Below are 21,812 nucleotides of genomic sequence, written 5' to 3'. Positions count from 1 at the left end.
ATTTTCAACAAGACAGGACATAGGTACCAGCCAAAAAATAATGTCTCCCAACATTCAAGGCAGGAGAACCAGGCAGCCCTAATACATTGGGAAGAGACCCACATAAGCCACCGCAGAAGGAAAATAAAAAAAAAAAAAAAAACCCAAAAAGAGAGTGCATCATCCGTGAATCGAACACGGGCCTCATCGATGGCAACGATGAATTCTACCACTAGACCAATGATGCTTCTTGTTGAAGAAAGCTTTACTTTTTAACAATATCAGGGACCGTGACCTGACCGGGCGTAAGAATACCTCGATCGCATATTGCTCGCTGCGTTTGGCAATGGCAGCAACTGGCTCGGGCGAATACCTCCGTGCTTTACTGATTCTTTAACACAGGATTAAGCTTTCTAAAATTGCCAGAGGTGTCGAGTGGATTGGTTCTGTTGTTGGCGTTTCGCGGCGGATATCTATAGATATGTATATATATAGTGTCTCTACTCTTCCTTGATTCCACTCAAATGCCAACGCCCTGCACCAGAATACGCCAGACTCCAAGATAACTAAAAAGGACCCAGAAGGAAATAGGTACCTAAATGCCAACACTAGTCTTAAAACTTAGTATAATCTATTCATAGGGTAGTATAATATAAAGCAAAGAGGCTATACTACTAAGAAGAAAGCTTTAAGCAAAGTATCACTCATGGACTTGGTGGGTAGTGACTGGATAAGATTGAACATACAAAGATTAGACTGGGTATCATAGTTCTTATAAAAAAAAACTCCACTTAGAATTTCCTGGAAAATCCAAACATGATCAGCGATCCAAGCTCCTCCTGCTACCTACTTAAACATGGTCACCCAGATTGCGGCTTACTCACCTTCCCAGCAACAAAGCCCCAGAAAGCTTAACCAATGTATCGCGCACGAGCGCCCCGTCGTAGGCTCAAGTGATCACCGCAGATGGGATGATCGTGGTGGGGTTTGGTGGTGTCTGGTGTTGATGTTGACGTTGACCTCAATACCAGTAGGGGGGGTTCCCCGGCCCCAAAGGAAGAAGCATCGCCTTCGACGCCATAAAGAACCCCGTGCTCATTATAGACAGGTGGCCGGATAACCTCTTCCCACGAGGGCACTGTCATATTCTGTCGATGGTCTGTGGCACGGGCCGGATCGAGTCTGGCAGACAAGGTGTCGAAGCGTGGCCAAGAAGCAGCATAAGGTGCAGTCACATTATCTGTATTGTCGGTTTCTGGCCATTGTCGATGCTGAGGTTCAGGTCCATTAGATTCTGTGTCTGGGGACACTCGCACTTGGCCTGTAACCTCATCACGGACCATAGTCTTGTAGACACAACACTCCTTTATCCGGACACAGCTGGCACATTCTGGCTGCTTGCGACCGCAACAAACCTTTTAATAGTAGTAGACGATATAACTGAGCGATAGCCAGGGCCTTTTGATCTGGCGCGGCTCAAGTGGAGACATCTTCATCACCAGTATCAGCATGAAACGCGAAAAAGGTGACACGATTCCGAGTAATTTACATAGTATATGTTCCCAGCAAGGATTGACACGTAAGAGTCTGCCAAGGTTCAGACCTATCTTCAACAGAGAGCTGAACTACAGGGATTAAGATAGAGTGCCCACTAAGAAGCGGAAGCATAGCGTGATATCGCGACAGGAGGGAATGGGTGTAAGACCATCTGTTCCCAATACGGACGGATGCCCCGCCTGACAGTAGCTAGACAGAAGGAAAACATAATGCTACCTCAAAGTGTGAATGGATAGCCAAACTATGGGTGGCTGAAGTGTAGGCTCGATAGTCGACAAGCGTCTGGCGTATACAGTCACGTGACGTATGCGCGCAGTGTCTTCGCTGCCTGAGGCCGTAACAGTAACACCCCAACCCCCGTCTGTATATCGCGAATTAGCGACATTCCGTACCCCGCAGTTGATGCGCCGAGAAGTCAATGACCGAATGGCAATACGAGACCTCAGGCAAGGTAAGGAAAGTTGGACGAGACTCTGATTGTGGAGCACAGCCCCATTGCGCCCGACAAGGGGCTCGGCTGGTTGCTGGGCGCAGCAATCCACTGTGGACTGCACATAGTAGATGGAGTTGTTGTTTGGTATCGGTAGCTGTTCGCAGTAGATGTGGGCGGTAGGTGTGTATAATATAGATGTGGTTGGGACGTTGTGAGATTGACAGGTGGTTGCATGAGGAATAAAGAATACCCAGGCAGTCATATTCTAGAGCAGTTGCAGTTGTACTCTGTTGTGGTGGTAGAGCTCACATGACAGCTTCGTGCTCAACGCCCTATTCACTCTAGCGTGGCTCAGAGCTCTTGAATGATGTCAATCCTTCATCGCGTGTTCTCTTCACCAACTCTACCTCCTGCTTTCTGGTTGCTTTCTAAACGAACCAAGAACTTGATCCACAGACTCAGCCTTGGGAGCGGAGTCGCATCGAGATCCAGTAACCAATCTCAGTCCCTTCCCCAGATCCGAGCACCGCCCAGGGCAGACACTCGTCTTGGCCCCGTGAAGTTGGCCGTGTTTTCCGACCGGCAGGAAGCTACTTAAACCTCCTCGCGCCCTTGCTTTTTTCATCCTAGCCTTGCATCTCAAGAACACGAGTTGATCGAACATAATCTCCGATCATACATTACATAACCAATACTTGTTTACTTGATACCTCTGAACCACAATGTCCGCCGAACCCAGCACCCTCCCCGTCAACGGCAAGGCCCCTGCGCACAACGCTGGCCATGGTCTCGTCGATGTTCAACCACCGCGTCTGTCAGATCTACAGCCTAAGTACGCTTCGGTGATCCAGCACGACGAAAGCAGCCCTGAAGCCCACGGCTGGTACGCGTCGTTCAGTATGTCAATCGCAACCAAACAAACAACAACCAACAACTGACTTGGAATCCTAGAGCACACTATTGGTGAATGTGTCGGAGGTCTTGGGATTATCCCTTGCTGCCCATTCCCGAACCCCTTCAGGCCTGTCCAGCAGGGTGAGGTCGGTCTGGTGACGCGATTCGGACGGTTCGTACTCAACCTCGAAAAACAGGGAACGCGTAACTAACAATCGCAGATTCGAACGTGCCGTCGACCCCGGTCTCGTCAAGGTCAACCCTCTAAGTGAGAAGCTGATTACCATCGACGTCAAGATCCAGATTGTCGAAGTGCCTCGCCAGATCTGTATGACCAAGGACAATGTCACCTTGAACTTGACCTCCGTCATCTACTACCAAGTCGTCTCCCCTCACAAGTCCGCCTTTGGTATCTCCAACATCCGACAGGCACTTGTTGAGCGTACCCAGACTACATTGCGCCATGTCATTGGTGCTCGCGTCCTCCAGGACGTGATTGAACGCCGCGAAGAGATTGCGCAGTCAACATCTGAGATTATTGAGGAGGTCGCTGCGGGATGGGGTGTCAACGTGGAGTCCATGCTCATCAAGGACATTATCTTCAGCGACGACCTCCAGGACTCTCTGTCCATGGCCGCTCAGTCCAAGCGTATTGGTGAGAGCAAGGTCATTGCTGCTCGCGCTGAAGTCGAGTCCGCCAAGCTCATGCGCCAGGTATGCTCTACTCCTGTTCTTCTAGCAAATTGAAACTAACAAAAACTCTTCAGGCCGCCGACATCCTCTCCTCCGCTCCGGCCATGCAAATCCGCTACCTCGAGGCCATGCAAGCCATGGCCAAGACCGCCAACAGTAAGGTCATCTTCCTGCCAGCTCCCAACCAAACCGTACAGTCACAGCTGCAAGCCGCCGAAAATGCCGGCGAGGGACCTAGCCGCTACGCGCCGCCGCAAAAGGACGATGGATTCCAGCACGCGATCAACGCGCGTGTTGTTGAGGACATTTGAACGTGACGCCCAAGCTAATCCGGCATGAGATATGAGTGACGGACGGTAATAATTTGGAATACCCTGTTTTATTAGGCCACTAGGCCTTGCTTTAATTATCTTACGATACCCGCTTTGATATTGTCTTGGAAGTTTTAGAATATGAATACCATGATTGCTCATGATCTTGTACAATTGTCGCATCCGTAACTACCGACTCCTCGTAGAATGGACCAACCGAGTAGCCTTTATAATTATAATCTTGCACATACTTTATCAGAATAAGCAATACATTTGTAGAATCACCAGTCTATACAACAATTGTATACAACGGCGGGCGGTGAAAGCACCTGGAGCATGATGTGGGGAAATCCAGGCACCGCAGCCCGTGCACCAGTCGTGAGTCGTGACAATCTGGCCCGCCAACATCTCAACATGACATCTACTTACTTCCAACAACATCTTCAATCGCCTCCCTCCCTCCTAACCTTCCTTACCTCTCAACCTCATACCTCATAAGCCAAAATGCCGCCCTCAAAACCACCCAGCCCAGCACCACAATCACCAGCGGGAACCGCCGTACCTCCCTCCCTAAACCCCAACTACACCTCCCCAACCTTCGACCCAGCCGACTTCCTAAACGATATTCTTCCGCCATTGAGTCTCCAATCGCAGTCCGCGCAGTCATTACACCCATCATCACAGTCGAGTTCGAGACCGGTGACACTCTCCGATCTCTCGACCCGCATCCAGTCTATCCTTTCACAGACAAATGCACAGAATATTCGGCATTCGAGCACGCTTACTTCTTTAACGGATGATATACTCCGGAGCGGGAATAGGCTCGCGTATGAAGTTGAGGTGCTGAGGGGCGAAACTATAACACTCTCTGAGGTTGTGGGGGAGGGGTTAGCGGGTGAGATTGCGAGGTTTACACTGGACACATCGGATACAAAACCGGATACAAATACAGAAGACAAGGCCGAAGATGAACCCGCAGCAGGAACCGAAAACCAGACCTCAAAACCAACAACAACCTCCCCCCCGGAACCAGAATACATCACCAACCTCCGCACATTGAACCAAGTCCGCTCGCGCCTCGAAGAAGTCGTGCAGACATTCGGCGACGCAATGGAGTGGCCTATCCCGCCGAGCGAGACATCCCTTACGTCGTCATTCATATCTGTTTCCGCGCCGGAGGCTGGGTCCGAAGCTGCAAGTCAAGAAGAGAAGGGGCAGGATGTTGTGAGGAAGTTGAAGAATGAAATTACGGAGTTACTGGATAATACGGATCAGATGGCTGGAATTGAGGCTGCGAGTAGACGCGTCGAAGCGTTGCGGACGTTGTCGGGGGTTTGGAAGGGGACGGCGGAGGAGAAGGCGAGGACGAAGTTCGTGGATAGTTTGGGTAAGATGGTTGAGGAGAGACGGAGGGTGTTGGAGGTTAAGATGCAGCCTGTTCAGTCGGGTAATGGTGGGGTGCAGAGGGGGCATCAGAGGCAGGAGAGTGAGGGGCCTGGGGGGGGGATATTTAGGAATTTGCAGAGGTTGAGGGAGGAGATCTATCTGGAATGATGGAGCATTCTGTGTCTGTATTTCATTGCATGGCGTTGGCTGTTGAGCCATATAGATATCCTTTTTTACCATTAATATCACAGCGGATGATGATTTACTACCTACCTATCTATACTGCGATTGGTGGCGTGCTAACCAACAGCTGCATTGTACAAGCATCCTGCAAGACATGGCAATAGCCCTGCAACATTATGCCGTGTAGAAGAATTCAACCGTAGCACAACTGCAGGGACCTTTAGTTGTTTATATGAAACACAACATGTTGGGGTCGATGACGCGGCCCGCTGTAGACACTAACTGTAAGCTTATCTGAAGAGAAGAAAGAGTATGGATATTGTACAATTATGTTCATATAGAGTTATATAGAATTATATAAAAAGTAGAGTATCAAGAATGAGTCCACTATATAAAATAATTATAGAATTATATAAAAAACAACATATGGTAGACCTGAAACGGACCTGAAAGTGACCTGTGGCGATCAGGGCTGTCGTCATCCCCAACAGGAAGTCCACTGCGACGCTCTTTCTCTTCTGCAACATGGCCTCTTCCACTGCTCTCTCTCTTTAACTCCCCCCATTGCTGCCGCACAGTCCAATCCGGAACTCACCTCCAGGCTCTCTGCGACCTGTTTACTCCGCCCGGAATGTCCATCGCTACTTTCCACCACCACACTTGAACTGTCAACTCCGCCCCAACCACGCAGCAGCCTACAACGCAGCAGCCATAGATGGCCTCGCGCGGCCTTCTGAGCGGCCTCGATGGCGCCCTATCCGCTCCCTGGGCCGACCAGTACAATTCCCTGCGCCTGTCCGCGACGCGGTTCCTGTCGCAAGGTCACTATGGGCGTCCGCGGCCGCGACCGACGCGCGTAATCTTTGCAGTTGCAACGTTCTTCTTTTTCTTGTTTCTGTTTATGCGCACTCCTCCCGAGGTACTTATTCTATTTATCCAGCTTCTATACGTCAATTGTGTCGCTGACTCTTCATGCAAAGCCGGAGGTCAATCACTGGCTGCAGTATCCCTCGTACCACCCGTACCACCAAAAACCCGAAGACTCAACAATCTCCTCGCCCTCCCAAACACTCAATCTCAACGATACCCTCCCCAGCGAGCCCGCGAAATCGAACCCCTCCTTCCACCTCGTTTTACCCGCGACGCGCAGTAACCCGGGACTATGCCGAACGCTTACATCGGCAATGATACTCAACTACCCGCCGCCGACGCTGGTTCGGTACGGGCGAGAACTGCCGGCCGGCTCGGCAGGGCACGACTACATGGTTGATCGGATTACGGGGATATACAACTTTTTGGCTTATACGCCGCGCCTGCGCGACGATGATATTGTGCTTGTTGTGGATGGATTCGATATTTTCTTTCAGCTGCCCCCGGAAGTGCTGATCAACCGGTATCAAGCGCTGCTTAGGGAGACGAACGCGAAGTTGAAGGAGAGGTATGGGATGGTTACGGTGGATAGGCCGTTCCGGAAGGACGGTGTCGAGACGCTGCAGAAGTATTCGCAGCGGGTTTTATTCTCGGCGAGCAAGGAGTGCTTTCATAATCTTACCGAGGACCCGGGGTGTCGCAGTGTTCCGTATTCTACGCTTCCTCCGGATAGTTATGGATGGAAGACGGATTTGAAGGGAGAGTTGACGAGACCACGATGGCTCAAGCCAGGCGCTGTTATCGGCCAGGCGGCAGACCTCAAACTCATTTATGCGCAGGTGCTGCGCTTCGTTGAGGAGCACCGCGATACCGAGGGCGACTTCCTCGCCTTGACGCAGATGTACGGGAAACAAGAATGGGTGCGCGAGCTGGAACGTCGCCGAACAGCTAGTGGCTGGAAAGAGACGTTATACCGCTGGATCGGCATCTCCGAAGCCACCAACATGACCGGCATCCCGCCCACCCTTGAACCAGGCCAGCGCTACGAATATGGTATCGGTGTGGACTTTGAGTCGCGCCTCTTCTTCAATACCGCCAACGCCAAAGACGACGTTGAATGGCTCCGCTACAACAATGTTACAAAAACATCCTCCGCGCAAATGGAGCACCGCGTCCCTCGCGAGTCTCGACTTCTACTACCCGACGACGTGTCTAACCAACTTCTCGGCAACCCCTTCAAGCAACCACACTACAACAAAAATGAATACATTAACCCCCCTTGGAACGAAACTCTTGACAAACTCCCCGCCCACCACAGCTGGAACACCATCCCGCTAATGACAAACATGCACTCCGCACAAGTCCCAACACTCGTGCACATGAACCCCAAAGACAAAGCCATGACCCGCGACACATGGTGGTCCAAGATGTGGTACGCGCCCTGGGCGCGCGCATTGCTCCGAAAGTACATGCGTTCCCAAACTGGTTTCGACGCCGCGCAGAATGCGTTGCTCGGACAGACCTTTTGGGATGCGCGCGGTGGTGTCGGTGGTGTCTGGACAGATAAGGGCGAGTGGATTGATTATCCCGAGGTATGCTCGGGCTTTGAGAGGGATCTTTTCGATGATAACTTTGGTGGGTTTGGGGAGGAGGATGGAGGCGAGTACGGAGGGGCTGTTTATAACCAATGGGGGAATTTGGTTAAGGGGAGAGAGTTCTAATCTCCCTACCTATACGGCTCAGCTACACCGTACTGGTGCTCAACCCTGGATTGGAGATTTCTCCGACCAACTCTGGCTGGCACTTGGTAGCTTTCGCAAAGCTGCATTTTCTTTGGCGTTGGTCTATCTTTCTTGTATACTGCTTTCGTTTTGATTGGCGTATGGTTTCAGATTGGGTTTCTTCTTTACTTTTGCTTTACTTCTCTGAAGATACCAATAGATGCCAGCGATGCATGATGCATGATGCAAGATTGCTGCAATCGCATGCAATCGCTAGCGGTTCTACTATAGTGACATTGATGATGGAGTTATGTCATGCCAGAATGAACGGTGCTTTTATGCTGAAGATAGTAGTCTTTCTCTGCGAGGTATCGAGGTATCCTTATTCCAATAACGCCGTCCATAGTATACAGTGCTCTTGTCCCTAAATCAAGAATAGCAGTCGCTCCTTCCCTAATGTGACCCGGGTGAGAATCGTTCCTTCCGACTAAGGCGGGAGTGCGTCGCTCCTTCCGTATGAGCCCAGCGCCCATCGTTCCTTCTCGATGCGGAAGTCGTGCCTTCCCCAAAGCAGGTCAAGTTTGTCGAATATAAGTCGTTTCACGCTCCAGGGTTTATGCCGTGGATCTGTCGACTGGTCGGCCACTCGATCTGGGTATATATCATGTCGAAGGCCAATCTCGTTGTACGCATACAGCGCTGGATCTTATGCAGTCATATTATCATCACATATTTCCCTTTTCGAAAAACGTGGTTATATGACTATACCACCGCAGCACCTAGTGTTTCCCGGATAATGGCTAGTATCTCGAGGACATTCTCGTCGCTTAGTCGCTGTTCGCGCTCTTCGATGACCGTGTCGATGAGGGCTAGGGCGCCGTAGTCGCCTGCTTCTTCTTCCTCGCCTTCGGCGCCGACTTCAGCTTCGCCATCGACGCCTTCTTCCTTGATCTCTTCTCCGTTTTCGGCGTGCGCTTGCTCGTCGACGTCGACGTCCATTTGTTCTGCGCTTTCACCCTCCACACCATTTTCACCAGCTTGAGCGTCTAAAGCAGGAACACCAACGCCCAGATTCACAATCATGAGTACTTCTCCTTTTGTGAGACCATACGGCTGCAACCGCGTAATAAGTCCTCGAAGCGCATTATCCACTTTCCCCTCACCGCCACCCCCCTGCACTCCCCTCCCCTTCTGATTCCCCTCCGCTTCAGCGTCCGGACTCCCACCCTCACCAGCATCACACCCCGGATACCGCAGTAGATGTGGCGCAAGCCGCGCAGCGTAATTGTGGATTTCTTTCACGACGGTGTTGTGGTCGCGCAGGTCGGGGGAGGGGATCCAATGCTTTTGGTTTACGCCTGGTGGTGCGGTGGGGGGGCGGCGCGGGGGATTGGAGGATAGGAAGGAGAGGACTTCGATGTTTGTTAGGGTTGCTGATTGAGGGGTTATTATCTAGGTTTTGTTAGTTTGAGTCTTGAAGGGTAGGGTGGATGGGTAGGGTTTGAGGGGAGGGAGATATGGGGATGGGGTGGACGTACGCGCATAATGTCGATTCAGGAATCAGATATGATTCAATGACACTGTATAAGGGATCGAATGGGTGCAATTTGAGCGGGATATATTTTATTCTGATATACTGCAGGAGATGACTCGTGAGGGGAAGAAAGATAAAAATTAGGCGGTGGGGACCTCAAACCTGAGATATCTCGGCAGAATCGCTTCAAATCTACCAAACCAGTAGGCGGTGTCATCATCTATACACAGTCCTCACAGGCATAAACCATAACACTGCTATCTTGTCTTGCCTTGGTATCTATAAAACTGTCCCTTGGGCTGTAAATCTAGGGTAAAGCAACCAGGCTTACTCAGACCCCAGCCTAGCTACTTTCAACAGGCCTAGGCTGCACATTCCTCGCCGCCTCAGCACTAAATCGATTCCCCCAAGCCTTAACTTCACCTTCTAAGCGCCCTATATCCCCGCCGCAGCGAACAACCTTCACCACGCCCTCCTGGATAAGAAGATCAAGCATGTGCAGAAGCCATACGCGACACGTTATCCCCTCGTTCTCGGGGTCGTTTAGTTTATCGTCTTGGCTTCGGAGTAGAGTGTGGACCCTCTCCTTGCTACCAGCGTGGATACTAGCGACGCGGATGAGCCCGACGAGTAAGAACCCTTTGAGCATTCCGGCGTGTGATTCAGTTGTATGGCCGGCTATCCATCGTCTATCGGCGCCTTCGTTTGTAATGTGGATTTTGTTCCGCGCTTACTTGGGAGACAGTGGTAGAGGGCCCAGTGGAAGTCGTTTGGTAATGGGGGGTCGGAGCGTAGGTAGAGGGCTATGTAGAGGGTATTGGGTATTAATGCCATGTTTTTGGGGAGTTGGGAGGACGGAGTAAGTTCAAGTTGGTAAGGTAGTTAGATTTCTTAGATCCGAAACTAGATGGTAGTCCAACTGAGGTAGAAGTTGTAGGAATATGTAAAGGAAGGAAAGCCAGCACCTTTGCGCCGGGAGGGACCAAGAACTATCCCCTCCATGCCACCCAATAAAGCAGAACATCAACAGTCAACACAGACAACAGATAAAGCAAGTCAAGACAAGGTAAATCACAGACATAAATCAACCCACATGGTGTGATATCATACAGAAGAAAAGAAGAAAGAAAAGAAAAAGAGATCCGTGAACTTTTCTATTTTTCCAAACATGTCGCAAGGCGTCCCGCTTAAGCCTTGTTCTTCTTCTTCTTCTTGCCCTCGCCGTCTTCAGTCTCGTCAGAGCGCTTGCGCTTCTTCTTATCTTCCTTGTCCTCGGACTTAGAGGACTTCTTGGCCTCCTTCTTGGCCTTCTTGATGTCCTTCTTGCTTACGGCGGAGGGGGCACCAGAGGCGTCGAATGTGATTTCGCCGCGCTCGAGCTTGCGCTGGTACCGCTTGACGCTGAGGCCGGCTTGTTCGGCTAACTTCTCGATGTCGGTTCCTTTGCTGCTCTTCTTGGATTTCTTGGGGGTCTTTTCTTCCTCTGAGGAGTCGTCAGAGTCCGCGCCGTTGACGGCGGGGTCTTCGTCAGAATCGGCATCTTCCATGTCCTCGTCTTCGACTTCCTGGACGAGCTTCTTGGCAGGCGTGGCCTCGTCCTCGTCCATGGCGTCAGCGTCGGGGTTGTACTTGCGGACTTCGTTGATGTTGAACTTGCCCGGTTGGCCGTTGGGGGCGATAGCCACACCGCGGGGCTTGAGGGGCTTGCCTTCAAGGGCAGCGAGCTTGCGCTCGAGGTTGAAGCGGGCTTCTGTGCCGAGGGCGGCCTTCTCCTCCTCAGCGACATCGTCGTCCCACTCGGCGAGAGCGTCGACACGGAGACCGAGCGAGGCCTTGGCAGCGAGGACACGAGCCATCTTACCCTTGTTCTTGCCGGTGGCTTGGCCGATCAGAGAGGCGTGGTAGATCAGACCGTACTTGGGCGTGTCGTGCTTGGTCTTGAGAGCACGGAAGAGGGCCTTTTCGGCACCGAGGATCTGGAGCGTACTGGCGGGGCTCTTGGAGAGGTTGGTGAGGGAACCAGCGTGGGCAATAAGGCGGGCACCGACGAGGTCGCCGACAAGGGCGGTCAGGTTGGGAGCAATGGCGTTCATACGGGAGGTGATGTAGCCGGCGAGTTGGGAGCGGTAGTCGGAGAAACCGACGACCTGCTCGGCGAGGGCCTGGATGTTCTCCAGGTCGTCCTCGCTGATTTCTGTACCCATAGACCTGTCTGCGGCGGCCTTGACAGCGGATTCGATCTCTTCAGGGAGGATCTCGGTGAGATCAGCGTTCTCGTAGTTGGAGCGCATGCCCATCTTGAGAACAAGTCTTGAGTAGGCGATGTTGTCATTGAGGATCTTGGCCAATTCAGGGAAGTGCCAGCCGTACCATTCCTTCACACGCATGGCGTAGTTGTTCAGTTCCTTGTCGAGGTCGTCCAAGAGACCAATGGCTTGCACAATCATGGTGTCGATCTTGTCAGGTGAGAACTTGAGCTTGTGTCTGGCGAGAGAGTGGGACAGACCCAGAGACATGGTGGACATGTCGGTGGGAAGAAGACCAGGGATCAACGTGGGCAGGTGTTCACGGATCGCACGGTAGATGTCGGCCGTCGTGGAGTCGGCAACGCAAGAGATGTCAAGACCGGGGAGCTTGCCAATGGCGTTTCCTATGGCGGGTTAACTACACTGCCAATGTATGTTTGTTCGCGAAACATACCCAGCTTGGGGTCGGCAACAGCCAGAGAAACCTTCTTCTCATCCTTAATCTCGTCAAGGAGGCTGGCAAGGCGGGGAGTGACCTTGCCCTCGACGACAGAGGCGACTTCCTCGAGAGCTGCCGTAGCGCTGTCGAACTTTTGGAAGCTCTTCAGCTTGAGGCTGTTTTTGTTAGCTTGCGATCTTTTTTCACCAATTGCTTCTATCGATTAGAATTCCTCCATCGAAGGAAGAACTCAAAAGATAAAAGATAGGAAAAGTAGAGCATACAGGTTGGAAACGCCCTCTGCGGTGGAAGCCTCAGTCGCGATGTCGTCTCGCTTCAAAAGCTTCTTGTCCTTGGCCTTGAGCAGGGCATAGCCCGCACTCGTTTCTGTCAAAATGAAAAGCGTCATGGTGTGCGAAATCAACTGCCGATTGTCGATAGCAGGAAAGGACGGCAGCGAGGGGTGAGGGAAGGAGGGACAGGCGTGGGCGACAAGAGCTCGAACCTCCGAGATGGTTTGCTGTTGGAGGGAAATCTTTTTTTTTCGCTTTCGGGCGGTCAAGCGACCAGTAGGAGAGGTCTGGTGTGCAGAAAAGCCACTGTGGCTGGTGCGATGTGGCTGTGGTGCTTACGTAACCGACCAAAGACCAGCAGCACCTGGAGCTAGCTCTCCATCTCCATGCGGAGTGCTGTTCTGGATTCCACCGATTCATTATCCCATCATGGAGGGTCTGTTCTTTAACGTTAACAGCGGGTAAGCCGGGATTTTCAGGCATTGGATTCAAGTGCTAACGAGCGCAGCTATATCGAGGGGATAGTTAGAGGGTATAGGAACAGCCTCCTCACCGGGCAACACTACAACAACCTGACACAATGCGAGAACATCGATGGTGCGTCTTTTGATCCGATAGTAGGGTATCATCTAATGACTGGCAGATGTCAAGCTGCAGCTGGCGCCCGCGTACGGCGACTTCCTCGGAGCCCTTCCCCCCAACCCCTCCACCTCTGCTCTCGCGGGCAAGATGACGGACAAGCTCGTCGCCGAGTTCCGCTACCTCCTCCAACAATCCACGGGCTCTACCGCCAAGTTCCTCGAGTTTCTAACATACGGATACATGATCGACAACATCGCCCTCCTCATCACCGGAACCCTGCACGAGCGTGATACCCGCGAGCTTCTCGAGCGATGCCACCCGCTCGGATGGTTCGAGACCTTGCCCGTTCTGTGCGTCGCGACAAACATCGAAGAACTATACAACTCCGTCCTGGTCGAAACACCGCTGGCCGGCTTCTTCAAGGGCAGCCTGAGCCACCAGGATCTCGACGAACTTAACATCGAGATCGTCCGCAACACGCTCTACAAGAACTACCTCGAAGAGTTCTACAAATTCGTCACGACACATCCAGACTTTGCCGGCACGCCAACACAAGAAGTCATGGCGGAGATTCTGGAGTTTGAGGCGGACCGTCGTGCTATCAACATCACACTCAACTCATTTGGTACAGAGCTTTCCAAGCCCGAGCGACGGAAGCTCTACCCTGAATTTGGCAAGCTGTACCCCGAGGGCTCACTGATGCTTTCTCGTGCCGACGATATTGAGGCAGTCTCGCTGGCCGTGAGCATATCTGCGGATTACAAAGCCTTCTTTGACGCCGTCGGTCTCACTCAGGGCGGAAGCGGAATGGGCGGCGGTTTCGGTGGCTCCGATGGCAAGAGCTTGGAGGATCTGTTCTACCAGAAGGAGATGGAGATGAGCAAGCTGGTCTTTACTAGACAGTTCACTCCTGCTATTGTGTATGCTTGGATGAGGTTGAAGGAGCAGGTGAGCCAACAATCATTTTCTAAACCCCTTCAAAAACCCGACTAATAATTCTACCAGGAAATCCGCAACGTCACCTGGATCTCAGAGTGCATTGCTCAAAACCAGAAGGAGAGAATCGGAAACTTCATCTCTGTGTTCTAAGCCTCCTCGTCCACCATTATGTATCTCCCCGCATCTGTCATACCTTGCCTTTGTCCTTTGCCAAATATTACCCGATTGTACGAGCGTATCATAGTCTCGGGGTCACCATGCTCATGTGGTACTCCGTGATTGAATCTGTTATCTTATTTAGGCGTTGGGGGCCCTGAATCCTTTCTTTTCCATTTCTTGGTGTGACATTGTATCTATCAACATTAGTGTCATAGTATAGATGATGAAGAACCAACCTCTCTCACTATAAAACGAGTAGGCAGATGTAAATATAGGAAGACCATCGCACAATCTATGTCGACACTCGCTCGAACCAAACGTCAACCACTATAATCTCTGCCTAGGTAGCTTACCAAGGCAAGGTAGGTAACGTAGTGTCCAAGTTGAACCCGAGGTGTCCGGTTAGATTCGATACCCGCCTACCTGCTTACCTTACCTAGGTACGCATAGTTCAATTGGGAATACAAAGTGGCAGGTTCGCAATTCAACCGCGTACTTACTTACAGGGCAGACTACAGACTACTGCGGCATGTCTATATATGCACTACGCAGTCATACCTTTTAGTAAGCCTGCCTACCTAGCCCGCCGGAATGCGACGGGACCTTTGTGCACGTCAAGATTAAGCGGGCTCCTTCTAATTACGGTTACATAGGTATGCTACCTGAACTCCCCGCGAGGTTGGACATGTCACATCGAAGAATCCGGGGTATGGTATCCCCACTGCAACTGCAGCTCTATCAGCCCCCACCGTTGCAGTGATACCTTACATACGTAGGTACCTAATAGCCCAAGCAGCTGTCTCCGGATTTTCTGCCTCGGTAGCTCTTGGCATCTGTTTGGATGGGGACAGCACGGGATAGTATATACGCGGAGGGCAGATGAGAGAGAACGTGGAGTTCTAATTGAAATAGAGCATCAATTAGGAACCCCGAAAAGGTTTGCAACCAAATTCTATTTTCTATTCTGGTTGGAAAGTAGAAGACACCCGTGGATAGTGCAAACACCCGTGGATATTGCAAAGCTTGACAGGGCACAGGGATAGAAAAAATGCCAGCGGCACCATGGATTCGAAAATCCTATGCGCATCGGTAGGCGCATGTGATAATGTATGTATTGTGTCATTCACCTAAAAAAAAACCTTTAGGAACATGAGATAAGATAATGCAAGCAAAAGTCTTGAGTATATCGCGTCGTAAAACCGGTAAGGAAATTCAGGAAATTCATGATAGATGGCTAAAGTTCAATGCTACTTTTTGAAAAGTTTCGGTCACAGATCTTCCTCGCCAAAGAAGAGGCCAATGAAAGAGAGAGGAAAGAAAGCAATGAGCAAGAAATGGAGGAAAGTCAGGAAGCCCGATCCAATTACTCGTACTGGAACAGAGCGCTGATACTCTCTCCGTGGTGGACGCGACGGATGGCCTGATATAAAGTCAGCATGAATGTCCAATCATAATACATCGGGTATATGCGGATGAGGCTCATACCTCTGCGAAAACGTGACCGACTTCCAAGACTTCGAGCTTGGGGCATCGGCGCAAGTGCTCTGTTTGGGTAACGCTATTGGTCACAACAACCTTGTCTAGAGCGCTGGCATTGATACGGTCAATGGCGTCACCGCTAAGGATACCGTGTGTCACGAGAGCGTAGACCCGCGCAGCACCTTCCTTCTTCAGAAGTTTAGCGGCTCGGGTGATGGTGTTTGATGTATCGGCCAGATCATCGATCAAGATCGCGGTCCGATCCTTGACGTCTCCGACCAGCATCATGGTCGCATTCTGGCGGTCAGTAATACGCGTAGGACGGCGTTCCTGTATGTCGTCAGTCGATGCTGGATAAGAGTATAGAAGATACAAACCTTGTGAATCAGAGCAAACTCCATGCCCATTGAGTCCGCGATGGCAGTCGCACGCTTGGCACCGCCAGCGTCGGGACTGACAACAACGGCCTCTTTGTAGTTCTCGATGTTGCGCAGAATGTAGTTCTTCAAAAGGGGACGACCGTACAGATTGTCGACAGGGATATCAAAGAAACCTTGATATTGAGGATCGTGGAGGTCCATTGTGATGATGTGGTCCGCGCCAGCGCAGGTAAGCAGGTCGGCAACAAGGGTACCAGCTTGAGCCACCCATTGCTTGTATCCGGGACGGGGCTGGAACTTGTCGATCTTGTGTTGACTATCATCGACAAGACCGTTGGGAAGCGTGGACTTGCTGCTGTCAGACTTCAGCGAGTCGAGAGTGTCACTGCGGGAAATTCCGTTGGGCTGACGCTTCTTCACCGGGCTACCGTTAGAGTCCTCTATTTGAGCTCTCGCAAGACTCTTCTGAAGGTTGTCGACACTGACGCCGTTCATCGGGTTCCCGATCTCCCTGCCAGGGTGGGGCGTCGGAGGGGTACTTTCGAATGTGTAGCCATTGGAGGCACCTTGCTTTCCTTCGACCGATGATTTGACAAGGGGGGCGCCGGATTTGTTGTATGGGATGTCGCTCTGGCGAGAGTAGGGGAAGAGTGGGAGAACGGCGGTGACTCTTCGGGCGGACGCGGTTTTGCATGCGGAGATAGTGATGAGTAACTCCAAGAGGTGGTCGTTCACTTTTCCACCACCAGACTGAACGAGATAGACGTCTTTCCCACGAACAGATTCCTTGATTTCCACTCTCGTTTCGCCGACAGCAAATTTGGAGAGTAGGACATCGGCCGGCGGGATCCCGAGAATGTCGCAAATCGTCTGAGTCAGTTGAGGGTGGGACGTTCCCCCAATGACGACGATATTTCGAACCATCCTTGCCAGAGTGTCGGTGTGATAGAAAGTCTCGTCAATAAGCTAGACGAGAAGTAGAGTTCAAAAAAGAGCTTTGGGAGGGTGTTGCCGAATCGGAGGCGGAGAAAAGCTGGATTGATCGGTGGAAGCGGTGTTTTGGAGGGGCGGTATGATCGGGAGCCTTAGCTCGGTAGAAACGAGACAAGCGTATTGTAGAACGAATAGAGCTGGAGCAAGGCGAGACAGGTAACTATATCATGGCGGAGAGTAGTGAACACAATTCAGGTAGCAGGACGACAAAGACATGGACAGGAAGTAGTGGATCGGAATGTCGTGTGAGCCCGCAATGAGGAAAAGAAAAAAAGCCTCTTTAGCAGTGGAACCTGCAGTTCGGGTTTTCTGCCGTTGGCGCCTCAGGCGGCGGGTTTCCGGAAGAGGGTTAGCAGCACCCAAGGGGCCCCTCGTTTTGTTGCGATGCTTTTCAACGGCCCCGCAGAATGACGCCAGCCCAAGCAATTGGCGGCCGGATGTTAGCAAGCACGATAATCACAAAGAAACTCCAACAGAAAACAAAACATTCAGCATGCAGTTAGCCGTGGTCTCTCTCAGACTCAACAATAGTTGTCTTGTCTGTTACGAAAGGGCTAAGAGCTGCTGATTACATCAAAGCATAGTCTCAATTGACCAGTAAGTACTTGAGAGTGAAAGTAGATGCATGAACATGAGAGACTCAGAAACACCAGAAATCCCGTGGTACACATTGCTCATCGCCTCATGTCCGAGTCCATTTCCAGGTCTAGTTTCCTTTGTCGCGCTAGGACAGAGGTCACGAGAGGGGGGGCATGAATTGTAGTCCTCCTGACAGGTAATGGTACAGCACCATCGCCAGTCACATAGGGGATCAAGGCTAATATTGGGTCAGTATGACTGCTATTCTTGGGAAGCCCCTGACCATGTCTAGAACAGACAAGCCAGAGCTGGGTGAGGTGAATTGCTCACAAGTCAAACAGGCCTCCGACGTATTGGGGCAACCCCACACTGTTCCACCATAGCCGATCCTTCGGATTTGAGACTGAGGACCATCGGCATTGACCCAGATGTATGTTCGCGACGGGGTGTACATCCTGGCGCAAATTCGTCTAATTAGGATCTGGTTATGTTAGTATTGCGACATTGATGTGACGAGGTTCCAAGATGGACACTCACAGATAACGGAACTAGGGCCTACAATGGAAGCAGTCCATTGTTGCCCTCATCCAAACGTGCTGCTTCATGTATATGCGCGTAAGGGCATGAGATCTCCATGGCTGGGCCTCATAGATTGCTCCGTTTTGAACCTAGTTTGTCGAGTTCATGTTTCAGGACTTGAGTGACCGAATACTGCTGCCAAGGAGTACATTTGGCGCGAAGATAGACCGTTCCTTGTGATGCAAGCAGAAGCAGAAAGACCGGAACGATAAAGGAACAATTTCATTAGACTCAAAGATAAACTATCCCTCAGTCCAGAATCGAGACCTCGAAAGATGGTCTTGTACTTGGTTGGGCTGCTGCTACCCCTCTTGCTCTAGGGCGACCGTGTCAATCCACGGACCCGTGCTGGAGGGCGGACCCCATATGAGCGGCCTGTTTGGGCTTCAATGAGGTTATATTCATGATGCAGACACATTATCGAAGCACATAACTTGCAAAACTACCAGCCCTCAGAAGCGGAGGCATGGTCAGATCAGGCAATAGAGGAGAGTTGGGCAATCAAGAGCAGTGAGATGTGAGGGAGGGCAGATGCAGCCATCACGTGCCCGTTCAGGAGGTGGGTAGCACGGGCGGATAAGGCCTGTCTGTAAACAGTCTAGCGCCGTTGATAGCAGCAGCAGCTCCCTCAATAATTCCCGTCGGAGCTTCGTTCGATCAACTGAGTGGCAGTCCCTCAGGGTCCGAGTGGACTGATTCCTACCTGCTCATTCTTGCGCTGCTCTGCATTTTCTACTTCAATGCCTCTCCATCTCATATCCCGCTGCCCCTCTCCGACTACCGCGTCGTTTACCGTTTCCAATGCCTCGCGACATACCAGCACCGCCGCGAAGCTCCTCTTCTACCTTCAACTCCTCCTACGGGTGATTATATTTGCGGGCGTGCTTTTCCTGAATGCTGCGCGATCCCGTCATGCATTCTTCATAGAAGATGGTTCATTCATCCCCTGGACCGCTGTCTGGTCCAGTCCATTAGGTTCCGCTGTTTGTCGCATTGCCGATACCTACAACTTCATTGCCATTGCCGTTGCCAGTGCATTGGTCCTATACGGAGTGTTTAGAAAGGGCTACACAGGTTAGTCGTCTGTCCATGCTTCTCAATCCGCTTCTCCTAACTGTTCAACAGAGGAGTCTCTTCTGGTTATCCGCGGTCTAGGCATCCAGACGTCCACTTCTTCCCCCACATATCTATCCACCGCTGCGACAAGGTTCATTCCGACGACCGAGATTCAGGACATTGTTATACATGAGGCTTTCAAGGGGTTTGAAGTGCGCTTCTACCTTGCAGTGGTTGTTGTAGGGGAGCCAGAGGTTGTCGTGGTCTTTCCGGTACAGTTCCCTAACTACCACCTTCGACAAGGGATGCACTACTGACTTTCTTCCAGAAACTGTTACCAAACAGGGCAAAGCTGGAAGAGGTCTGGCGAGGCTCTCGGCACTGTCTTTACGATTCCAAACCATAACTGTCGGATACATCTCTTTCAACGATGAGGTCCTCAAACTTTCCAATGATGGAGTGGCTTATTTCTATTCACACTTCTATAAGGTATGTACAATGTCTATGGGTTAGAAGCTTCGGCTTGCGCTTCCCTTTCCGTCTTCCGTTGTTTGGCCGCAATATATCTGGCGTTCTGCACCTCAACGGTGTCCATCTTCCTCTTCTGCATGAGAGGGATGTACTTCCCATTGGCTAGGGCTCCTTCACCTCCCCTGAAGACCTTGTCCACCTTCACCTGTCTCTCTTTCTCAAAGTTCCTGATATCATTGTCCTGGATGTCGCTCTGATCACCTTGATGAAGCACCAGGTCAAGTAGCGAACCAGCCAAAATCTCGTCCATCTTGCGTTGCCGCCAGACAGCCCACAGGTCCTCAACCACGCCGCCACCTCCGAATTTCCCACTACCCTTGACAAACGCGCTCTTCGTCTGCCTGCGATCTCCTGCGTAAACCCATTCCATTGCATCTTCTCGTGTCTCACTACCCTCTGCAGGGTACACGCAGTTCCAGAGAACCAGCGGTGCATCGGACGCCATCTCGTACATTGGTTTGCGCGGGTGTTCGGTCACGTCGAGCAACTCGCGGACTGCAGACGGCGATTCCAGTCCTTGGCCCACGAGGAACAGAATACCGATCATGTGCCTCACCTGGTGCCACAGGAAAGCGGAGCCTTGCAGGTTGAACACGTATACCTGGCTATTAGCCGGGCTTGAGCCTTGTGACTCTTCAGCCACGGTAGCAGGGTCTGCCGAACGCTGAAACTCTGGACGGCTCAGGTATCCCAACGGGTTAGTCTTGGGGTCGAGCAGTTCAATCTCGGATCGATACACAATGCGCTCAAAGTTCTCGATCTGCTTGCTCGTGTCCACTTTGCAGAAATTGCGGAAGTCGTGCACGCCCTCATAGTATTTGGCTGCTTCGCGCATGGCATCGATATCCAGCCATCCGTCTCGGTATTTCGGCGGTTCGCTGCTGCCACCCCGGGGAAGAAGACCAAGAGGGCCAGGCATGGGTGAAAACGCAGGCTGTGTAAAGAAATATTTATAGTGGCGCTCGCGGCAGGAAAACCTAGCATCCCAACCCTCGGGGAGATGCGGACACCACGCCAACACCCGGATATCTTCAGGGAGAGCCTTGTTCAAAAGGCTGATGTAGGGTAGTTCATCGGCAATATCATCCCACTGCTCATCTTCCTCGGTCTTCAACGTAGACTCCTCACCCGTAACCTTCGCACCTTCCCCCTCAAGTTTCAATTCCTGAGCAACCCTTTTCTTCCTCGCACTCCTCACCCGAACCCCAATAACCTGCCCAAAAGCACTAACCCCCCGATCCGTCCTCCCAGCCTTCGAATACTCGCACCCCTCCCAACTCAGAATAAACGGGACATCCGGATCCCGCACTTTCTTCCGATCATCCACCATCCCACCAGCCCCCATTTCCCCCTCCGTCATATCAGTCGGGAAAATCAGCCTAGTTCGTCTGAGCGCCTTCCACATTTCCTCTTCGATTGTTGGCAGCGGCGTTGTGTTTCCATTTGCGTGCTCGAGTCCCTGGTATCGTTGGCCGAGGTATGCGAATTTCAGCGCGATGTGCCGGAAGACGTATTTTGTTGGGTCCATTTTTGCGGGGGTGCGCTTGGAGAGTTTGCTTGGGGCTGGGGAGGATGTTATGTTGGCGGGATCGTGTTTCGATTTTGTAGTTGGGCCGTTGGGAGAGGGACTGCTGTACGCCGCATTCTGGGACTGCAGTTGGCGCTCTAGTTCACTGATCCGGTCGATTAGACTGCTTGTGCTCCAGGTTTTGTAGTCTGGCTGCTGTTGCTGTTGCTGTTGCGATTGCGCCAGCTGCGACTGCGCACTCGCGGAGTCATTGCCAGTGCCAGCCATAATGTCCTTAACAAGCGAATCAAGCCTCGCGAAGCCCTTATGGCTGTATCGGCTCGGGATTTGTTTAAGGTGAAGTCGAGAAAAGGCAGAGAGGGGTCTTCTTGAGGAACTCCACATCCCCGAGCGGTGATGGAGGGGTAAGTCCAAGTTGGGCCTCTCTTGTTGCTCGCCGCGCTGGCGCGCTCAGAAAATTTTGGGGTG

At 51.7% G+C, this 21,812-nt stretch overlaps 11 protein-coding genes and 1 non-coding gene across 12 annotated transcripts; 5 read left to right on the top strand and 7 right to left on the bottom strand.

Moving 5' to 3' along the window:
* Positions 1–155: 155 nt before the first annotated feature.
* On the bottom strand, positions 156–226 carry BDV14DRAFT_t67. Its single transcript has one exon. It is a non-coding gene; the product is annotated as a tRNA-Gly (tRNA).
* Positions 227–610: 384 nt separating this feature from the next.
* On the bottom strand, positions 611–1,553 carry BDV14DRAFT_49765 (uncharacterized protein). The gene is made up of 3 exons (XM_073776912.1): positions 1,529–1,553; positions 864–1,469; positions 611–780 (listed from the first exon to the last, which is right to left on the bottom strand). Exon 2 carries the CDS (start codon positions 1,320–1,322, stop codon positions 891–893), a length of 432 nt encoding a protein of 143 aa, XP_073628919.1. The 5' UTR covers positions 1,323–1,469; positions 1,529–1,553; the 3' UTR covers positions 611–780; positions 864–890.
* Positions 1,536–2,326, bottom strand: BDV14DRAFT_49726 (uncharacterized protein). Its single transcript, XM_073776910.1, has one exon. It carries the CDS (start codon positions 2,229–2,231, stop codon positions 1,749–1,751), a length of 483 nt encoding a protein of 160 aa, XP_073628918.1. The 5' UTR covers positions 2,232–2,326; the 3' UTR covers positions 1,536–1,748.
* Positions 2,327–2,374: 48 nt separating this feature from the next.
* BDV14DRAFT_171855 (slipin family protein) lies at positions 2,375–4,043 on the top strand. The gene is made up of 4 exons (XM_073768500.1): positions 2,375–2,866; positions 2,921–3,035; positions 3,085–3,577; positions 3,631–4,043. Exons 1-4 carry the CDS (start codon positions 2,692–2,694, stop codon positions 3,865–3,867), a joined length of 1,020 nt encoding a protein of 339 aa, XP_073628917.1. The 5' UTR covers positions 2,375–2,691; the 3' UTR covers positions 3,868–4,043.
* Positions 4,044–4,371: 328 nt separating this feature from the next.
* On the top strand, positions 4,372–5,421 carry BDV14DRAFT_199405 (uncharacterized protein; the record flags this gene model as incomplete). Its single annotated transcript, XM_073773241.1, has 1 exon — positions 4,372–5,421. One exon carries the CDS (start codon positions 4,372–4,374, stop codon positions 5,419–5,421), a length of 1,050 nt encoding a protein of 349 aa, XP_073628916.1.
* Positions 5,422–6,057: 636 nt separating this feature from the next.
* Positions 6,058–8,181, top strand: BDV14DRAFT_49703 (glycosyltransferase domain-containing protein). Its single transcript, XM_073776909.1, has 2 exons — positions 6,058–6,355; positions 6,417–8,181. The coding sequence occupies exons 1-2, from the start codon at positions 6,152–6,154 to the stop codon at positions 8,025–8,027; spliced, it is 1,815 nt and encodes a 604-aa protein (XP_073628915.1). The 5' UTR covers positions 6,058–6,151; the 3' UTR covers positions 8,028–8,181.
* A 493-nt stretch (positions 8,182–8,674) lies between these two features.
* BDV14DRAFT_49689 (uncharacterized protein) lies at positions 8,675–9,698 on the bottom strand. The gene is made up of 2 exons (XM_073776908.1): positions 9,566–9,698; positions 8,675–9,479 (listed from the first exon to the last, which is right to left on the bottom strand). The coding sequence occupies exons 1-2, from the start codon at positions 9,569–9,571 to the stop codon at positions 8,790–8,792; spliced, it is 696 nt and encodes a 231-aa protein (XP_073628914.1). The 5' UTR covers positions 9,572–9,698; the 3' UTR covers positions 8,675–8,789.
* Positions 9,699–10,586: 888 nt separating this feature from the next.
* nop58 (RNA-processing protein NOP58) lies at positions 10,587–12,773 on the bottom strand. Its single transcript, XM_073776907.1, has 3 exons — positions 12,531–12,773; positions 12,262–12,422; positions 10,587–12,211 (listed from the first exon to the last, which is right to left on the bottom strand). The coding sequence occupies exons 1-3, from the start codon at positions 12,653–12,655 to the stop codon at positions 10,749–10,751; spliced, it is 1,749 nt and encodes a 582-aa protein (XP_073628913.1). The 5' UTR covers positions 12,656–12,773; the 3' UTR covers positions 10,587–10,748.
* A 161-nt stretch (positions 12,774–12,934) lies between these two features.
* Positions 12,935–14,454, top strand: BDV14DRAFT_171844 (H(+)-transporting V0 sector ATPase subunit d). The gene is made up of 4 exons (XM_073768499.1): positions 12,935–13,000; positions 13,048–13,136; positions 13,183–14,069; positions 14,127–14,454. The coding sequence occupies exons 1-4, from the start codon at positions 12,969–12,971 to the stop codon at positions 14,208–14,210; spliced, it is 1,092 nt and encodes a 363-aa protein (XP_073628912.1). The 5' UTR covers positions 12,935–12,968; the 3' UTR covers positions 14,211–14,454.
* A 1,008-nt stretch (positions 14,455–15,462) lies between these two features.
* Positions 15,463–17,155, bottom strand: BDV14DRAFT_49647 (ribose phosphate diphosphokinase subunit PRS5). The gene is made up of 3 exons (XM_073776906.1): positions 16,076–17,155; positions 15,705–16,028; positions 15,463–15,639 (listed from the first exon to the last, which is right to left on the bottom strand). Exons 1-3 carry the CDS (start codon positions 17,000–17,002, stop codon positions 15,583–15,585), a joined length of 1,308 nt encoding a protein of 435 aa, XP_073628911.1. The 5' UTR covers positions 17,003–17,155; the 3' UTR covers positions 15,463–15,582.
* Positions 17,156–18,898: 1,743 nt separating this feature from the next.
* Positions 18,899–19,722, top strand: BDV14DRAFT_171841 (PIG-H family GPI synthesis protein). The gene is made up of 3 exons (XM_073768498.1): positions 18,899–19,303; positions 19,355–19,557; positions 19,614–19,722. Exons 1-3 carry the CDS (start codon positions 18,970–18,972, stop codon positions 19,689–19,691), a joined length of 615 nt encoding a protein of 204 aa, XP_073628910.1. The 5' UTR covers positions 18,899–18,969; the 3' UTR covers positions 19,692–19,722.
* On the bottom strand, positions 19,723–21,804 carry BDV14DRAFT_171840 (pseudouridine synthase DEG1). Its single transcript, XM_073768497.1, has one exon. It carries the CDS (start codon positions 21,726–21,728, stop codon positions 19,788–19,790), a length of 1,941 nt encoding a protein of 646 aa, XP_073628909.1. The 5' UTR covers positions 21,729–21,804; the 3' UTR covers positions 19,723–19,787.
* Between the last annotated feature and the right edge of the window lie 8 nt (positions 21,805–21,812).

Source organism: Aspergillus stella-maris (assembly GCF_047715825.1).
Source record: "Aspergillus stella-maris strain CBS 113639 unplaced genomic scaffold BDV14scaffold_22, whole genome shotgun sequence".
NCBI classification, from domain to species: Eukaryota; Fungi; Ascomycota; class Eurotiomycetes; order Eurotiales; family Aspergillaceae; genus Aspergillus; species Aspergillus stella-maris.
Note: the sequence above shows the minus strand (reverse complement) of the source record. Positions and strands in the feature narration are given on the sequence as shown.

Excerpts from the sequence above, each read along its gene's own strand:
- BDV14DRAFT_49726 (XM_073776910.1), bottom strand. The coding sequence starts at position 2,231 with ATGACTGCCTGGGTATTCTTTATTCCTCATGCAACCACCTGTCAATCT.
- BDV14DRAFT_49647 (XM_073776906.1), bottom strand. The coding sequence starts at position 17,002 with ATGGTTCGAAATATCGTCGTCATTGGGGGAACGTCCCACCCTCAACTG. Across the intron at positions 16,029-16,075 it reads AGTTTGCTCTGATTCACAAG|GAACGCCGTCCTACGCGTAT; the intron begins GTTTGTATCTTC and ends GACGACATACAG. Across the intron at positions 15,640-15,704 it reads TCGGTCACGTTTTCGCAGAG|GCCATCCGTCGCGTCCACCA; the intron begins GTATGAGCCTCA and ends ACTTTATATCAG.
- BDV14DRAFT_171855 (XM_073768500.1), top strand. The coding sequence starts at position 2,692 with ATGTCCGCCGAACCCAGCACCCTCCCCGTCAACGGCAAGGCCCCTGCG. Across the intron at positions 2,867-2,920 it reads CGGCTGGTACGCGTCGTTCA|AGCACACTATTGGTGAATGT; the intron begins GTATGTCAATCG and ends TTGGAATCCTAG. Across the intron at positions 3,578-3,630 it reads CCGCCAAGCTCATGCGCCAG|GCCGCCGACATCCTCTCCTC; the intron begins GTATGCTCTACT and ends AAAACTCTTCAG.
- BDV14DRAFT_49765 (XM_073776912.1), bottom strand. The coding sequence starts at position 1,322 with ATGGTCCGTGATGAGGTTACAGGCCAAGTGCGAGTGTCCCCAGACACA.
- nop58 (XM_073776907.1), bottom strand. The coding sequence starts at position 12,655 with ATGACGCTTTTCATTTTGACAGAAACGAGTGCGGGCTATGCCCTGCTC. Across the intron at positions 12,423-12,530 it reads GCAGAGGGCGTTTCCAACCT|CCTCAAGCTGAAGAGCTTCC; the intron begins GTATGCTCTACT and ends TAACAAAAACAG. Across the intron at positions 12,212-12,261 it reads TGTTGCCGACCCCAAGCTGG|GAAACGCCATTGGCAAGCTC; the intron begins GTATGTTTCGCG and ends AACCCGCCATAG.
- BDV14DRAFT_171844 (XM_073768499.1), top strand. The coding sequence starts at position 12,969 with ATGGAGGGTCTGTTCTTTAACGTTAACAGCGG. Across the intron at positions 13,001-13,047 it reads TTCTTTAACGTTAACAGCGG|CTATATCGAGGGGATAGTTA; the intron begins GTAAGCCGGGAT and ends TAACGAGCGCAG. Across the intron at positions 14,070-14,126 it reads GGATGAGGTTGAAGGAGCAG|GAAATCCGCAACGTCACCTG; the intron begins GTGAGCCAACAA and ends TAATTCTACCAG.
- BDV14DRAFT_49703 (XM_073776909.1), top strand. The coding sequence starts at position 6,152 with ATGGCCTCGCGCGGCCTTCTGAGCGGCCTCGATGGCGCCCTATCCGCT. Across the intron at positions 6,356-6,416 it reads TTATGCGCACTCCTCCCGAG|CCGGAGGTCAATCACTGGCT; the intron begins GTACTTATTCTA and ends CTTCATGCAAAG.
- BDV14DRAFT_171841 (XM_073768498.1), top strand. The coding sequence starts at position 18,970 with ATGCCTCTCCATCTCATATCCCGCTGCCCCTCTCCGACTACCGCGTCG. Across the intron at positions 19,304-19,354 it reads GTTTAGAAAGGGCTACACAG|AGGAGTCTCTTCTGGTTATC; the intron begins GTTAGTCGTCTG and ends ACTGTTCAACAG. Across the intron at positions 19,558-19,613 it reads AGGTTGTCGTGGTCTTTCCG|AAACTGTTACCAAACAGGGC; the intron begins GTACAGTTCCCT and ends ACTTTCTTCCAG.
- BDV14DRAFT_171840 (XM_073768497.1), bottom strand. The coding sequence starts at position 21,728 with ATGTGGAGTTCCTCAAGAAGACCCCTCTCTGCCTTTTCTCGACTTCAC.